The sequence below is a fragment of the Archocentrus centrarchus genome, chromosome 21 (genome assembly GCF_007364275.1).
Source record: "Archocentrus centrarchus isolate MPI-CPG fArcCen1 chromosome 21, fArcCen1, whole genome shotgun sequence".
NCBI lineage: Eukaryota > Metazoa > Chordata > Actinopteri > Cichliformes > Cichlidae > Archocentrus > Archocentrus centrarchus.
Window position 1 is genome coordinate 22101657 of NC_044366.1, and position 18870 is coordinate 22120526.

An 18870-nucleotide genomic window follows, 5' to 3' on the forward strand; every position below is an offset into this window, starting at 1 on the left:
CCGGATAGAATATGCAAACTTACCGTGCTGCCCATTATAAGAATTAATAAAAAAAAAATAACAGAAGCAGAGAAAGAGTTGATGTCCCAAAGGATACTATGGTTTGTCTATGAAGCTCATAGTAAGTTAAAAATTCAATCTTCTGTGCAAATACTACTACACATTACTCCATGAGCCACATATGCGAAAATTTAAAGAAATTCAAACGTAACTTTTGGAAAACTTTTTTTTAATGAGTTACACCAGATGTGTTGGCATTTTTTTTAACGTGGAGACATAAACAAAACTTAAGTATTGGCAGTGGTTCATCTCAAATGCTTACTTTAGTGTACAATGCTATGTGCAGCATAATCGCACCAGGAACGAAATGTTAACATTTTTTCTTTAACACCACAAAAATCCACTTTTCAGTCCGCTTCTTTAATAAAATTTCAGATCCATCTGCAGTTAATAACAAATAATTTCAATGAACTGGACCACTCTGTGGCTTTAAGGCGAATTAATGCTTGTTTAGGCTTAGATGAGTTTCAGGCAAAAAGGAAGAGCTGTCAGATCATTTTGTACTTCAGGATCCATGGTAAAGAAGCATGGTGCTGAGGAGGATATGGTCATAGAACTGCTCTGCTTTCACAGACTTCTGGTGCTCTACCTGGCTGCCTGCAGTGCTATTGATCTCAGACGAGCTGCTGTGAACTTGGTAGCCAAGGAGGATTTCAGCTGTTGGACCATTTGAGAAAAAATCCTCAGAGTGTCTTTCACCTGCCGCTGTAAATGAAACAAATAGTCAAAAGGGCAAATTAAGTTTTGATCATGTTCCTGCCTCTATAAAGATAACAAACAAGGCCTGGGTGGGGGGCTGATTTTGTTTTGCACAACTATTTAAAAAAAAAAAAAAAAGGAGAGGGGGGGTGTTGGGGCAGCCAATTAAAAATGTTTAGAAGCTATTACGTGACCACATTTCAACACAGTTGAAGTGTTATCGAACTCTGGATTTTTAAGAAAGATCAATAAATTGTGAAATCCACTCCAGAACTTTATGTAATCTCAGAAGTTTTGACCTGAGACCTTATTTTAAAATAGGTCACATCCTGATCTGTGGTCATTCTGACATACAGTTTGCACTGTATGACACAGTGACCTAGTTCTGTGACTTTTCATAAGAAAAATCTTAAGTCTTTTAAGCTCCACGACCCAACATTGCAAGCAGAGGTGATAAGTTTCCAAGTTACTGTATAGTGGATGCTTATAGTCCTTCATTTGCATTCATCTGAAAATGTAAGCATTTTTTAAAAAAAACATTGTGAGACAGCCCCCCCCCTCCCAAAAAAAGAGCATTACAACACACCAAGAAAACAAAGGCCACCAGAAGCACATTTATAAAATTTATCCACATTTAATGATTCCAAGCAGTCAAGTACAAAGCCAAATCTGCTCAGTACTCAAAACACTGGATGCCCCAGATTCAAAGGCTATATATACACTCAAACCTTCTGCCATGTAAAACAAAAACAGAGACCACCTTCAACATGGAAAAGCACTACAAAATACAGTTTTCCTTAGCGTCTATAAAAGTTGAAAACAACGTACATTAAGTTACTGTTTTGATTATTCAATGCAGCTTAAGAAATAAGGCCTTTTGCAAAGTGTAGAAAACCATGCAAACTCTTTTCAGCAGGACTGTTTGTACACGACGACTGATTCCAAATTGGCCTGTTACCAATTTCAAAAACATACTGGGTATTATTCCGTAACATACACATATACAAGCCTTGCTAGTTGCCTTAAAACTTCGCTAACACACACACACACACACACACACACACACACACACACACACACACACACACAGTGTAAACATTCGCCACACTTCAGACCAATTAATCAAGATGAAAAAGAGGGATAACCAAATCCTACACACACGGACCAGTAAATGTTACTAAAAGACATCTAGAAACTCCAAGGAAGCTGCACAGTGAATAATGTCAATTTTACAAGCTACATTCATGTTGAGATATGCTTTGGCATAAAGTTATTCTTGAATATAAAATGTGTAACTTCTGGAGACTTTTTCTTTCAGTATATATTAAAGAGTACCAATTTTACATAAATGTCACCTATTAAATATTATTTTAAATCAAGGCTATTTATTTATTAATCCCGCTTTAAAAATTTATTAAACTGAAGGAAAAAAAACTGAAACATTACTTTTTTTGGCATTTGTAGCAGAAGGTTGATGTTCACAACATCAGGTGACCAATGAAGTTTCCTTATTCCAGTAATGCATACGTTTATAAGTGTTAATAAATAAAAGACGGCTAAATATTTTTTTAGCAAAGCCAATATAAACTACATTTGCACTTATGATGCAAACAATGTGGTATAATTGTGCAAAACAAAATCACCCTTTTATTATAAACCTAATAAAAAGTAAGGATTACGTGAGAACTATTAGCATAACTGGACATAGGCATCGACTACATATCTGTATAACAAAGAAATATTAATACCTTTATCTTTCCGAGTATAATCAGGTACATGGAAAAGTAGAAAATACAACACACATACTCACACTGCTAAACATCTTTCAAAGAAAGCGCTCCACCAAATCAAAACAAATGAATTTTTTTTATCTGTGCATTACTCAAAAAACAAACATACAATACAAATGGGAACATTAGAGTGCGCCATTTCACACACAAGCCCTTTACAAGTAGGCGTAAGAGTTGGTGCAGCGACAGGGGGTCTGCATGGACGCCACAGTGATGACCTCCAGCTCTTTAGCTGTTGGGCTCGACCTGTCCGGTCCCCCCTGCTCCTCACACTGATCCATGGGCCCCGGCCCTTGTGGTGGTGCAACCCCATTCAGCCCAAATGCAAAGGTTCCTGGCCCACCTGATGTTACAGTCGCTGCCAACTCCATGTTCATGCCCTCCATCTCTGCATCTCCAGCTCCATCTAGTGGCCCATTCCCATTAAGCAATTTGGGTTCCACGCAAAAACCTGAAAGTCAAGACAGGAGAGGAAAAAACTCACTCCTATCCATTTAAAGGGTATTTCTTTTGAAAATACAATTAACCCAGTTTTCCTAAAATTAAATGCTTGGTTTTGACATAAAATATTTTTTACATATAACTGGGGTAAAAGTAAGGTGAGAAATTAAGATGATGTGATTTTGAAAAAATACAATTTGTAGATGCCCTTGTGCTGATTGCCATTTCACCACAATTCAAATTAGATCTTTTTTTCTTTTTTTTTTTTGCTTACTGTCCATGAGGACATTGTGCATGCAAGAAATAATTTTGAGAACCACTGCTTGCTGTGTGTTGCTGCTCAGTTCAGCAGAGCAGAACAGAGTCTGGAGTAGTAATCCGACCAAATAAAGAGTAAAATCTGGAGTAAAGCAGCAGAATTAGATGGGTTGAGTTTTCTTTTTTATTTATTTTAGCGTAACTAATACCACCTATTACTCAAAATTAATTTTTTACTTTTCCATAATCATCATCATCATTTTCTTCTTTCAGCTGCTCCCTTCAGGGGTCGCCACAGCGGATCATCTGCCTCCATCTCACCCTATCCCCTAGCATCCTGCTCTGTCACCCCAACTCTCTGCATTTCCTCCTCCACTACATCCATGAATCTTCTCTGCGGTCTTCCTCTTTTCCTCCTGCCTGGCAGCTCCATATTCAGCACCCTTTGTCCAATATATCCACAATAATTTAATTATTTAGGTGTGTTAGCAGTTGTGTTGTTTGTGGTCCCCTTTGTTCATTAGTGTGTTCACTGGTTCATGAATATAATATAATATAATATAATATATATATATATATATATATATATATATATATATATATATATATATATATATATATATAAAACTGAGCAGCAACACACAGCAAGCAGTGGTTCTCAAAATTATTTCTTGCATGCACAATGTCCTCATGGACAGTATATATATATATATATATATAAAAATATATAAAAGAGGTTTATGATCTGTAATGAAATAATCTAATTCATTTGCAAAATAAATAAACCCCTAAAAACTTAATCAGAAATACTTGTTTTGTCAAATTGTTCTTATAATTAGAAACACTTTATGAAAATTTGCAGCTTAACAAAAAAATGATCTCTTTGCTGTTGCTGCTGTTTTAAGCCTCTCTGTTGCCTCAAAGGCTTCATATAATCTTAACGTCTTGATTGTTTTCAGTAGTAGTAGTACTAGAAGCTTAAACATACTGATTTTACTTTCCTTTAAAGGTAAAAAAATCGAAACTATAATTTTAGTGACTTACCGTTAGTTCTAGCCTTCTTTCCTGGGTTTGCTTCCATGCCTTCAAAAGATCTCTTTCTGTTAGGCACGCCATTCAAGAAGCTGCGTCCCTGGATGGTGGGGTAAGCATGGCACCCATTCTGGCTCATGCCATTCAGAAAAACCCCGTTATGGGACTGAGCCATGTTTTGTTGGAAGTTCTGGGCATTGGAGAGTGTTTCAGCGCACTCCTGGAATCCCTGCGCGTGGGCCAGGTCAGCAGCAGTCAGCCCATTGGCATTCCTCATACTGCACAACAGAAGAGGGAGTATTAGAAACACTCACTGTACGCTTCATTTACACAAATAAAACACAAACAAAATAAGACAAGCCCAAGCGCACGCACACAGGCACACACACACACACACACAGATACACACACACACACACACACACACACGCACGCACTCACTCATTAAGCAAATATTCCCATACGCAGACAAACATGTATAAGAAATAGCCTGTGCTGCTCTATCCTCTCACATCCTCTTCGTCATCTTCATGACAGATGACGACTGATCCCTTTGGGATCATCTGCATCTTGAGTGGAACTTAAAATTTTTTTCAACTGTTTCCATATAATTCGGGAAACATGCCTGCTGCAAAAGGACATGGTTAAGACAACTGAGGACATGCACCTGTACCTGAGAGAACCCAACAAACTGTACGAGATGATCCGCTGCATCCATACATCACTTCTGCAGAGAGTGCCAAAAAGGCCACATCAAGGAGCATTTTGCCAAGGATGAGAAGCCACTGTCGTCTCCAGCGATGATACTGTTTCAAGGATTTCTGCAAAGCTGCATCAGAATCGCAGTGATAGAATTTGCTATGTGTGAATGTCTATCTAGAAAAGCCAAGAAGAAAACAAGCTGCATTCTTGCAAAAAACAGACTGCCAAAGTGAAGAAATCCTCAGAGGTTCGGAAGTTGACTGTCTGGTGAAAACCATGATGCAACGTTTGTCTCTTCAGAAGAAACTCCAGAGTGAATTATGAAGGCGAGAATGAATCAGGGTCGAACTGCAGCACTCAAGCAACACTGGACTTCTTTTGCTGGGAAGGTGAAGATAAAGTGAAGTTGTCTTCATGTTGTTTCAAGAAAGACGAGCAAAGAGAATAAAAAAAAAACATTAAACAACTCCAAGTAGTGTCTGTGCACCTCATACAGTCGTGTTAACCATAACCAGTTGCAGCAGTGATAAAGTGACTTTCTGGGTGCGATAATGAATGAGCAAACAGTGCTGTGCTCCCCCCCCCCCACAATTTCCAGCATTTCAAAAGGCACAAAAGTATGGAAGCAAATCTCACTGGGAGGCAAAAATCATAACAGCAAAAAATACTACACAAGAATGAGCTAAAAACCTACGTGTATATTAAATAAAGTGCTGTTAATATAAAATTTGACAACTCTCGAGAAGGACACAGAAAATAAGCCACTAACCGAAAGATTTCTTTCAGCTTAATGATGGAAATTTCTCTCTTCTGCTTTGTCCAGTTACAAAAACAATACTGTCGTTGTTGTGGGCCTAAGCGTCATCTGAGCACACAGCTAGGTCTTTGTCAAAGAACTGGGAGCACGGGCCCAAATCCAACTTTACATTTTTAATTAAAATGTGAAGGGAAAAGAATTAAAACCATCTTTTCATGTACAGTGAATAAAAATGATATACCTGATCTTTATGAAGGAATATTGTTTTATTGTATTTTTACTTCGGTTAATACTGCTAAGCTAAAACCAAGTGATCTCAGCTTCCACACAAAGAGGCAGAATTTACCGCGCACAGCTTCTGTTTGGTCATTCATGAGGTTCAGAAATCGCTCATTCTCTGCATTTTTATCTAAACAGTTGTGCAGAAAGAAACATCTCAAGATCTAGTGCATGTGAAAAACATTTTTATAAAGAATTGAAGATTTTTTTAAAAAAATTAAAAAACAAGTAAAAATCACACAAACTTGTTGCACATTACCCGTCCCCTTCAAAATTAACGCTTCCAAAGGATTATTCCAAGAGATTACATTTAAGCTGAATATTATTTATATGTTATATGGTAGATGGATCAGTCTCACTCTAAGGAATAGAAATTCTCAAGTATCATAAAATATGCCACAATCCAAAATTTCTCTCTCTTTGAATGGAAACTGTTCCCTGAGTAAATCAGTGGACCCGACAGGCACAGAACAATATAATGTTACTGTGATAAAAATCTCACATTTTAAGGAATTATCATCTTAATCATTATGGTTTACTTCATTTGCTCTAAATTTGTTGCATATTAAATGGTACACCAAGTACTTGCCTTACTTCTGGTCTAGAGGAAGCCCAGTGGTTAAGCCTCTGTTTGCACAAGTGCGCTGCCATCGGATCAAATTGCACCTCAACCATCCCCAAATGAGATTTCCTCACAGAAGATATTCAGTGCTGAACATGACTGTAAAGTCACTGCTTGTTTTGAAATTTTAGATTTAATGCCAAATAAGCGATCAGAGAAACGCCCGTAGATTACTGCGGCTCAGCTGTGGGGTTGGTCAAAGGTACGGAGGAGGTTTCAGGTGCCGCGGCTTTATTGATATGACAGACATTTTAAATGTCAGACTAACATGAAAAATTTCAAGTTTTCAGATTCAGTGTCGCAAATTTATTCTCACTTTACTCCTTCATTCCTTTATCGAACTCTGTAGTTTCACGTCCAACATTAACTTGTGTCCAAACAGTCTCTCAGCTTGAACTGTTCTCTCTGTATAACTGAAACACACCAATCCTAATAATTTAAACCATTATTCCTTTAGTGAGACTTGACATCTATGGCAATCAGTAATCCAACAAAATGGATAACTTTGTATACTTAAAAAAAAAAACAAACAAAAAAAAACACAACACCTTAAAAAGGAAGCGTTAATTCTTTGTAAATGCCTGGTATGCTTTGCTTTTCGGTCCTAAGCACACAATATGTAGCTTCTCTAACTATTGTCTAACCTTCCAGAGGCAGCCTATTATCATGCTACATGTTGACATGGGACTCACGTGATTAACCCTGTCCATATAAAGGACTCCTATGGTTAGTTCACAAAATAATAATAATTAAAAAAAAAAAACAAACACAAATCCTAAAATAAAAAACAAAACAAAAAAAAAAAGAGCTAAATACAGGAACAATCATGGATAATAAGCAAAGCATGCAGGTCTAAAACTTTAGTTTTGATTCATTAAAAAACCTAGCATTAAAACCAATCACCGCAAGAAATACCTCAACAGTTTGCCAGTGTGTAGATAGGAAGCGATAGTGAGAACACTCAATGCCACAACAGTGCGGCTATCCCAGGGAACGGGGCAGACTCAGCAGTGTCTATTCTCCCCCTTTCTAGGATTACTTGAAAAAACCAAGTCATTTCCAATTCAATGGCTGCAAAACATTAAGACGTACGGTTCTGCTTCTGTTAACAGTATAGAAAACTTTTTTTGTAACTTATTGTCACTTTCATAAAGGAAAAGGTGACAAAAGATTAGATGTCAAAACAGACTATGATATTGTATAGGGTTAATACTGTGACATACAAAATAAAACATTTCTGTGTATAAAGTAAAATATCTGGTACAGTGAAATGACAGTGAATAACCATTGCAACAGCATGATGTTAGCATTAGACAGTTCAGTACATGATGTTATGCAAATCTAACCCATCTCACTCAGCTGCTCTAAGCATGTCTGCACTACTCTCATCACTGGCAGCCGCTAAGCACTGGCCTCCCTGCTGCTAGCTTGCTACTGGACCACCTTAACAGTTTGAGGCTCACGACAAAAGAGGGAAATTTGTTAGACATTTAAAAAAAAAAATTATTTTTTTTTCTTTTCTTAAATGAGAAGTTTATTTTAGGGTTCAAAGGTTGGCAGTAAACAAAATAATGAGAGCATTGTCAGATGCTTTTAGGATTTCAGTTAAATAATGGATTTCAAAAGGTAAAGTAAAGCTCATTTTTATATTGTTCGGTCAGATTTAGTTACCCTCTACTTTATGAGTAGTTATACACGTACTTTAAAGGCTCACTTAGCATTTTCTCTGTACTGTATTTATAAAGGGAATTAACATGGGATTTGTTCAAGTGACTTGGCAGAAAGAGCCAGAGACACTGAACCTGTCAGAACTGGGCACAAAGCTATAAACTAAACCATAATGAAATGTGACTTTGGGGAAAAGTCACTAAAGTTTTGAAGAGATGCATTTATATTTTTTTAATCATCTTTATGTTCCAGTAATGAATCAAATAAAAGTTATGGCTGTCAAGCCAATCCCAGAGGTGTTGCCAAGATGCCCGCTGTGTGTCAAAGCACGCTTCAAGAAGGACCTTTGAGGACCAAGTTGTATCCAACCATGACACCACTGGGTAAAATAAAACAAGCCCCAGGTTTCAGTGGACTTCATGCAGTTCTGTAAAGACACTGGATTCATAAAAAAAAAAATGCATAAAAGCATCTGAAGCTGACAGCTGAAGGAACTGAAATATGTCATAGAAAATTCAAGGCTTTCACTGTTGCTAGCAGCGGCTGTGGGGCTACTACTGATCGTCTGTGGTTCGTCCAGAGTCAGAATTTACAAGCAGCCAACCAAGTGTTCAGTCGGCCATGGAGACAGCTGGTGAGATGAGAGCACTTCCTTGTTATGAATCAAATGATCCACTTATTGTAAATATATCGCACTCTTCACCTACGCCTCTTCTTTCTTCAACAAGCAAAATGCCGTGAATGCAAATGTGAAGATGAGCAGAAACAGTCACAGCTGCAAACTTGTACTCAAAGCTTATAGTTTATTTGTGAATACTGACAGATAATTACTTCTCCCACTGAAAGGAAAGCTCAGATGGAGAGTTGCAGGACTTGAAGTGTGTTCAAGAGGAGGAGATGCAAAGTAAGCAGAAGACAGAGGTCTTTTACTCAACAATCCTCACAAAAGAAGTCAAGGGGAAAAAAAAAAAAAATATATATAAACAGCTGAAGAAAATCCTCAAAGCTGATTTGAAGGACTGTCCCTCTGTGGACAGGAGGGAAGAGGAAGTTTTTAGATGCCTGGCAGGGAACTTTAATCTGATGTGGAAGAAACAGCACGTGGAGACGGATGTTCAAATGACAGATCTCAAGGAGGAGACTGAATGTTCAAGTTAACCCCCAAAAAAAGAAAATGTAAAAACTGTGATTCAAGCTGAACCTAAAAATCAAGGAAGGACTCGCTCTGGAATGATGCAGACAAAAGCGCACTGTTCATACTATAATTCATAACTATAATGAAAATGCATGAAAGTATGATTTCCCTTTACTGGATTATGACATGAAAAGATTTAATTATGAAGGAGGGCAGTAAACCTAATATTAGGCATATATTACATTTAGTTCTGCAGTAACATTATTTATAACAAAAATGGCCAAAGCCCCAAATGAGTCAGCTTACAGCTGTGTCTGTACTGTGTAACAGATTGAAACTAAGATTATTTACACAATATTTTAGAATATAATATATTGCATACATTTTAAAAGTCAACTAAGAAATAGGTTATAAAAGCTAAAAGTGTAAGAGTATCATGTAGTTTATACTTATACCTAGTATTGCCTAGTTATAGAGCATTAACTGCATTACTTTTTGCTAAAAATCTTTTTTTATATATCAAACTGTATGAAAAACCTTTTTTTCCCAGCAAAATATTTTCTCTCTGATGCCTCAGATCCACCAACAGCCTGAATCACTGAATACTTACCAAATATATGAAAAGGCTCATTCGCTGCCTTGACACTAAATATTGCAAGAATTTTTATTGATGGCACATTAGAGTAGACTACTTTCTTTTTAATGCTTTGTTGAGCAACGTTTTAAACTAGATTTTTTTACAGTCTAATATACAAATATTGTTTTGGCTAAAGTTAGTCATTTTGTCATGAGCCTCAGTCCCACCTGCTGTGCCTTAGTCTCCCTCCCAGCTGCGCCTGCTACATTTCTGAGTCATAAAGTTAAATAAATGAAAAACAAACAAACTTGATAATAAACTAAACTAAATATCTGTGATCTGCAGGGAGAAAAAAAATAATCACATATCATTTTCATCAAAAATAATACTCATCAGCTGATAACCAAATGCACACTGCGTCAACTACTGTTGAGCTTCTCTGCATGAAAAGCAATGGGTGTCATTTGCAACCGAAGCGACCGGGGAGTTTATATGACAGGAAAATGTTTAAAAAGTTCAAATTGCAGTTTTACATAAGAAAAATCAGTAATACTGTGCCTAAGCTCTCGAGATCTGCTGTTCCCAATGAAAATATATACATATGTGTGAAACATTTCTCTATTGTTCCATCTCTACAGAGTGCCTTTTGTCACTTTGCGACATGTCCTCTGTGAAACTACGAGTGAGAGATTAACTCCAAAACCTTTTGAAAAGGCGTGTTAACACTGTTTGCATTCCTTTACTGAAACGAGGGCCAAAGTCAACAGTACTGCTCCCAGATTATGTTCAGTATTGTCATCTTTATACCTAAAACTCACACACAATATTTCACAGTAGTATTTATTTCTTTACAAAGATTTGACTAGACCTAAAAAAAAAATGTTTAAAAAGTATAAACTCCCCGGTAGCTTGGGGTTTCCGTACTCTAATTATCAAAAAGAAAAGGCAAAAGGTTTGTTGCAGAAAATGAAGCCGTGACTTAAGATTTAATAATTCAGTTGTGACAGAGGGAAAAAAATTATGCTGAATCTGCCATCTAAACTAGTAGGCCTGTCATTAAAATATGCAGTAGCTTTTAATTTCTTTCTGCATTTAAAAGCTGCTTAGACAAATCAAAAGCGCAGCTATTAGTGAGAAGCAACTCAAAAAAGTTTTTTTTTTACATTTGCATAACAGAGATAATAAGCTGGGAGTATGCTAACTGAGTGCTTAGTTCATTAAGCTGACTCATGCCCTTTGGGAAAATAACAGCTATGATCTACTGATTTATCTGTAGTTGTTTCAAGTCCCTGCAGGTCTTGAATCTAAATTTAACCAACAGGAAAGGTGAGCTGTGCCTCTCACTTCTTTGTTCACGCTTCAAGAGCATCAAGAGCGATAAAAGTGTTTTCTATAAATGGATGCGTTGGCAAAACAACTGTATGGCTGTGATTGCTCAGCACTGCGAGAGGAGATTATATCCACCTCCTAAAATACTACTAACAAACTTAATTTACAGTACAAGATTACCTTTAACTCCATTATCTACTCAGTACAACAGCATTGTTAAGTTGAATGATGCATGCAGAAAATAGATGAAATTTTTAAATTTCCCCATTGTGGGACAAATAAAGGGATTTCTATTCTATTCTATTCTAGACATGAGAGCAGCAAAAACTATTTTTTAAAAACTAAAAAAAAAAAAACCCTATATGTTCTGGCATTTTCTACCTAAAATGTGGAGTACAGCAAGTATGTTTAATCAATCCATTTTCATTCAATGCAACACCCTGCAGCCTTTTCACAATGACAGTAAAGATGTCTTCAAACAAAAAAATTAAAAAAAAAAAACGCAATGTGCATTTGGTCACCCAGTTATGCTGTGTATTTAAGACACTAACCAAAACAAATGTTAACAAAGAAAACCACACTCTAGATTTAACAGAGATCATGCAATATGGCCTACTCATTAAACAGTTTATCAACCTTTACATCAAGTTGCCCTCATTTCTGTGTAGTAATTGTGCTGGATTTACAAAGCCATTCATCAAGATGAAAGGCACCGTGTAGAGTTAATCATCTACTTTTACTATCAGGCGTAGCTCTCTCTCTTAAATTCCAAAGGTAATAAATGTCTGCTTATTAAAGTGCACAAACAGGTACTGAAGGGATATGTCTTAGCTGATAGCGTTACACATAGAGGGCAACTTAATGCGAATTGTTGCAATGAAAAACAACAATTTCTAAGGATTAACAAAATGTGTCACATTTTCAAGGGAGCGCCACCAATTCTGTTAACGATTAACATCTCACAATCAAACTCATTTCAGCGTCACAGATAAAACTCCGCCTCCTGTGTTATTACTGTTTCACAAAATGGATCTCTGTTACGTGTGGAAATGTTTTCAGGGCTGTAAATGTTTACACCGTTGCCTGGCGCACATTTTAAAGTTAACACAAGGCAACAGGACAAAGAGGTGTTTTACTTTATTGCTCTTTAAAAGGATTAATTCAGTGATTTGTTGGCTCAAATTCTGACAAAGTGGCTCACTTTGTTTAAAGTTATACACATACACAGCCTAAACCGATTTAAAGTAAATTAACTGTTTCTATAGCAGCTTCCTTTTCGGTTGGACTTGTGCCAACTATAACATCAAAAATGTAACATTAGGAATGACACAAATTCATCTTTTAAGACCTGCTCTGTTAATTTGCAGATCCTCTTGCCTGCAGCTTTAAAGAAACCAAATATAACATATGGACTTTACCGCTGCACTGATGTGAGTTTGGTGGCGATCCCTTGTAAAGGTGTAACTAAGATGTTGGATAGTACAGATGGAAAGAAATGAGGACACAGGACCGATCACAGGACTTACTCAGCTTTCGCTCCCTGAATCAAGAGAGTGTTGATACACTCCAGGCTGCCCGCGCGAGCAGCCTTGTGGATGGGCGTCTCGCCCACATAGTCCTGAGTGATGACAAGAGACTGCAGTTATATATAGAATGTATCAGACAGACATTACCAATTAAGTATTTATTAAATATATCACAAATGACTGCATCCTAAGCACATACTGGAATTCTAAGAGGGTGTAACTCTGCAGGGCAGAGCCTGAACTCTTCACCCAGACATTACCACCACCCACGCACATTTACACATTAGTAAGAGTGCAGCAGAGGGAAGAGGGGGGAAAAAAAAATACAATGAGGAAGCTTTCTCCAACCACAATGCAATGTAGGCTGCGCACAAATACCACTCTCCTACTGCCCAATCCCAGTGAGGATAAAATGTTAAGAGAATTTCCCCATGTGTTTATTTCCACATACGCTAAGCAGATTCAATGTGAACTGCGAACAATGTGCTTCGTGATGACGACAATATGTTATGTCACCGTGCCCCACTAATCTGATTCCTCTTAGTAGTGCAGTGGAGCATAAAATATAGCCTCAGTGCATGAGCCTGTCTGCACATGAAAACCCATGGAGAGGAAAAGATGCGACGAGTGAAGCTCTCAACAGTCTGACAGCAGCTGCTTCAGGAAATATGGGGGAAAAAAATGCAATATGAAGGCATCAGGGGGTCAAATGGAGCAGCAACACCTTGAGGGCCGTGACCCCAAGTTAGAATTATCCTCCATGATGGGATTATCTGAGCTCAACCCTTCATGCTGCTCTGCTCTTTTCACTCACCCTCTGCCTGCTTGAGTTTCACTGAACATCACTGTCACTTTTAATATGATCCCCCCCCCCCCCCCCCCCCCCCCCCCTTCACAGTCAGTGCACTTTATAAAAAGATGCAGTTTACATGTCACTCCAGGAAATTCTGTAAATAATGCTGATATCGTACCTGTTTGTTAATATCTGCACCAGCTTGAAGCAACCATAACAAACACTCAGGGTGGCCCCCAAAAGCAGCAATGTGAGTGGGCGTCTGTGCAAACCTGGAGGTCATGGCGTTCACACCACAGCCCACCTGAACCAGACGCATCACACACTCCAGCTGTGAAGACACGAGTCAATGTACACAGTCAGACGGGTCCATTAACTGCTTTCTGAGGCACAGGTACAGACAAGCCATAGTGTTACAGTAGCCGAAAAGGGGCAAAAATGAAACAAAGCTATGCGGACTGACTGGGTTTTCGAGACTCAATTATCAGAGTTTGCCTCGGGGCATGATTCCAGTTTATGTGCAAACGTGAGGCCTGGCTTTTCCCAATGTGTAGTTTGTTAAACAAGTCTTAGCACGAGTATGTTTAAAGTCAACAAACACTTCGTTAGAAATGAGTCATTAGTGCCTGCAAGTTGGCTTGAAAGTTGTTGGAGTGGCCACACGTTTTAGGTGCAAACCTACTAGTCTGTAAGGCTACGTACAACTAGTGTTTCTTAGGTCAGACAGCTAATAATTACGGTTCTTATAATGCTACAATTTCGCGTCAAACCTTTCGCCTAAGGCCGTTAGTAACGGTTTCCATTCAAAACTGCGTAAAAACGTACCGAAAATTTGGCGCACACTAAACATAATTGATGAAAAATGGATTAGCTAGAGAACAGCATTGTTTAGACTTCAATGAGCCATTGTCTGACTTCACTTAGCGATGGCTGCTTCTTCGTCTCTTCAGCTAACAGTTAAGGGAAACATCAGGAAATGGCCGAGACGAGGCTAGTGAAGTCGGAGAGCGCCGACGCTCCTTCTGGATAACGTTTCACCAAAATATTCATTCACAGAAATCCGGTCCGACAGAAGCGATACCTTTCCGAAGTGAGCAGCCCAGTGTATCGGCGTCCAGCCGTAGAAAGTGTCCTCCACCGTGAGGTCGGCCGGGTTTGATGTGCACTGAAGGAGGGAGCACAAGGCACCGACGTCTCCATCCCTGCAAGCCCGATGGAGAGGGAAGCGGCTGTTTAAGACCTCCTCACTCGAGAATCCAGACTCCACTCCCACCGACATTGTACCAAAATTTAGAAATATTAGCCGATTGTTGAAGAAGAGATAGGAAAATAACTAGATATTACTAAAGCCTCCGCGCCGACTCGGTGTCCGCGTACCAGGACACACGCCACCCTGAATGGTGCGTCTTTCTCTGCCTGACAACACAAAGCGGGCGGCGCGGAGCACGCGTCGAGGTGAAACCCGAGAACCGCCGAGAGAGAGCCGCAAACTCCGGACTGGATTTCACATTCCCGACTTTCCGCTTTCCCTTTGGGCACTGATGCGTGTCAGATTTTATTATAGATCAGTAACCCTTTCAGTAAAATGTTACGGTTTCTAATAAACAGATGTGCCACAGCCTAAAGGTTCACCGGCTACATACAACTAGGGCCACAAATCCTAAAAATTAAATGTTTATTTAAAAAAAAAAAGACTGAGCTACTGCCTGAAGCTAATCAGTAGACGGATGAGGTTTTAAGTGAGCAGCAGGGCCTTTTCCCTCATATCTATTATTTATTTATTTATTTATTTTTACATTCACAGGAGCACCCTACTCCACCCCCTCACCTGACAGGAGTCAGGAACAACAGTTTAAAGAAAGGAAGTGATTTTAAATTCACTCATTGTTGATGTAATTTGTAGACATAAAGATTGCATCTGCTAACTTATGCGAACTATCTTTTGTCAGGGGCGTTACTGTACATTCACACTCATATCTCTGAGTGAGCAGACCATCCTCACGCAGCTCAGTAAACCAGGGTGGAGACTATAAAAGGACAAGAATGGGGGAAAGGACACATGCCGTTCATTTCCCCAGTTTATTTGAGATTTACTTAATTATTTCTTTGTGGCAACTAAGTGCAGATTAAAAGACAAATGATACATCAAAATATAACTCTGCATGTAAGCCAAAGAAACAGAATAGAATGCTTTTATTGTCATTATACAGGATGTACAATGAGATTGGAGGGCCACTCCTGTTCAGTGCCATGCAATAGAAAGTCAAACTTTCTAAAATATAACATATAAATTACAACTTCTAAAAATATACAGAAAAATAAAACAGTATGTATGAAATATACAGAAAATAAAATGTATTAAAATATATACCGTACAGAAAATAAAATGTATTTTTTATACATTGTATTTTTTATGCTGTGCAACACCCACATCTCTGTGCAAGTTGCACAGTTAGAGTGGGTGAGTGTGTGAGTTCAGGGTGGCGAGTGCTCTGGCGAAGAAACTGTTCCTGAGTCTGTTTGTTCTGGCTTTGATGCACCTGTAGCGCCTGCCAGAGGGCAGCAGGTCAAACAGTTCAAAGCCAGGGTGTGAGCTGTCCTTGATGATGTTTTTGGCCCTCAGGAAGTGAAGTCGCTGCTGAGCCTTCTTGATAACAGCAGTGATGTAATCTGACCAAGAGAGAAATGCCTTTTACATGCAAAGGATTGGCACTGGAGTTGTTTTAACTTTTAATATTTCATGTTTACATAATTATTTATATAATTATATTTTATAAGACAACATGCATCATCACATTAGTGCACTGAACCATTTTGAAGTCAGCCGAGAGTCAGTGACAGTCACCCCTGCCCTTCTGTCCTATCTGAAAGTCTGAATGGACCAAAAAAAAAAAAATGTAGGTAGAAATGAATCAGTTTTGAAATGTTCATTTGTATCCATCCCAGTGTGTCAATAAAGAATAAAATAAGATAAGATAAGATAAGATAAGATAAGATAAGATAAGATAAGATAAGATAAGATAAGATAAGATAAGATAATTTTATCGTCTCCCACCGGAGAAAATCAGAATATCATTCAGTTTTGAGCTTTTTGACTGACAGAAGGACAAATGAATATTTATAGCTGTCATATTTACACAAAGGCATCAGAATTCAACAGCACAGACTCAGAGCACGACACACGTGAGGGGCCAGTCTCCTGTGAGTCTGCCAAACAGTGGATGGTACAAAAATACCTTGTGGGGTGAGGAGGGTTGTTGTTCTCATGATCCTTTACTGTCACTGTGTGACTGCCATTGATTAAATGTTAAAAAACAAAACAAACAAACAAACAAAAACAAGGAAAGCAGCAACTTGCTTTGAGCCATGGTAACACAAAATACATCAAAAAGACCAGTTAGGCTAACTGTGCCGACCAATCTTCAAATAGTTTGCATATAAATAGCTTTAACTGCATGTGCATGTCACTGTGCATTTATTAGCTACTAATTACTAAAAATAAATCACAGCTCTGTCTCTCTAGGCATTTCCTACTGAACACCTCCAGGAGCTATCTATATCCATCTATCTTCCCTCTCTGCTCAAGGGCTCTGATGAATGATTGGAAATGGACCAAACCACTGTGAGGCAAATGAGGGAGAGTCCAAGCTATAATTAGCACAAGAGCTTTTAATGCATGCTATAATTTTATTTGAGATCAGTTATATTTATAGTGCTGCACTGAGGAGGACAATGCCCCCCCGCCCCAAAGGGCTCCATTTAAGTACACCGTGTCATTCGGTTTCCCCCCAAATCCTCTAGTTTTAATTTTTACTTAACCCAACTAAAATGTCTTTGATGCCCATTGTAATTTTCAGTTTCGTTTGAGTTAACCTTGATAACCCTGCCCTGCTCTCTTTCACCTCACAGTTCCTTTGCTTCACGGAGGGATTGTTAATAACTGTAAATGTAAATATAGGCTGCACTAACATTTCTTAGGTGGAAACTTTCCGGGCAGTACATAACAAGTAAACTTTCTTCTTCTTTCTTTTTTATTCACCTGAAAACCATTTGATCATATCTTAATGTGAAAACCTGTCTAATACGATCTGGCAATACTGAACCTTTTAGGAGCAACACCACCCTCTTGTGGATTAGTGTGAGGCTCGACATAACCTTCAGTTTTCCACAGACACATTCAGATATGTGATATGACATCATCAAAGCAATTTTTATTTATTTATTTACTGTAGGCAGGTGGAACCACTTTTAACTTATTTTCTTAACTGCTGGGTATTTTAATCTCTAGCAATGCATCATGTTATATACAGTACAGTATTTGCCTCAGTAATGCAGTGCAGAGTATATCTATAATGCTACCCAGAAACCTCGTAAACCCCACACTGAGCCTGTTTCGTGAAGACATTCCCTCATTTTTGCCATTGGGCCCCGTAGTAAAAAAAATAGCCCATAGTAAAAACGTCAAAATATGATGGCTGCCGTGCCCAAACCTTTACTCAGGCACAAAATAATAAATGTCCACACCACCTGTAAAGATGCTGAATCTAAAATTGTTTAAGTCTAACTCTTTTTGTTTTTAGGTGAATATGCCATTGAAATCGCAACAAATAATTATAATTCTTTATGCTATAGTTCATCTGTACCACTAGATGGCAGCATACAACAATAACTGGACAAGTCCAAGCACGGTTTTGACAGCTGTCAACAGGGACAAACGCATCTACCAGTTACCAGCATACTTATTAAAGCAAACAAACAAACAAACAAAAACAAAAAAACGTGATGAATTAAGGTTATTGGTATGAAATTGTTTTTAAAATATAGGATGCTTTTTCTGTACAGAAGTCTGGGGCATGTGCTTCCTTCCTATACTGCAAATCTGTTTTGCTTGTTTCTGTGTTGTAGTATTATTTCTGCACGCTGGAGGGCGATATAGACCACAGTGCATTACCGCTATTGGATTACGTCATGTTTATGTCCTGAACCACAAAAAGACAAAGCACAGTTCGATATCTCTATATCAGTCTGTATCTCTTTAGTTCAGAGCACTTCAGGTCAGATAGAAGTCTAAATGTGAATATTCACAATTAAACCTTCAGTCTATTATTACCATTATTATTATTATTATTATTATTATTATTATTATTATTAAACTTTAATGATTCCAGTGGTTTCATTAACAGGTTGAATTCTTAAGCTACA

The 18870-nt window shown here is 38.2% G+C and overlaps 1 protein-coding gene across 2 annotated transcripts; it reads right to left on the minus strand.

The window, feature by feature from the left end:
* Nucleotides 1-246: 246 nt before the first annotated feature.
* ankrd10b (ankyrin repeat domain 10b) lies at nucleotides 247-15116 on the minus strand. 2 transcript variants are annotated; one of them, XM_030757938.1, is made up of 6 exons: nucleotides 14750-15116; nucleotides 13847-13999; nucleotides 12876-12967; nucleotides 4293-4558; nucleotides 2893-3000; nucleotides 247-765 (listed from the first exon to the last, which is right to left on the minus strand). In XM_030757938.1, the coding sequence occupies exons 1-6, from the start codon at nucleotides 14945-14947 to the stop codon at nucleotides 566-568; spliced, it is 1017 nt and encodes a 338-aa protein (XP_030613798.1). In that variant the 5' UTR covers nucleotides 14948-15116; the 3' UTR covers nucleotides 247-565. The 2 variants fall into 2 exon arrangements, with proteins under 2 accessions (XP_030613798.1, XP_030613799.1); XM_030757939.1 differs by lacking the exon at nucleotides 247-765 and having other exon boundaries at nucleotides 1378-3000; nucleotides 14750-15114.
* Nucleotides 15117-18870: the final 3754 nt, after the last annotated feature.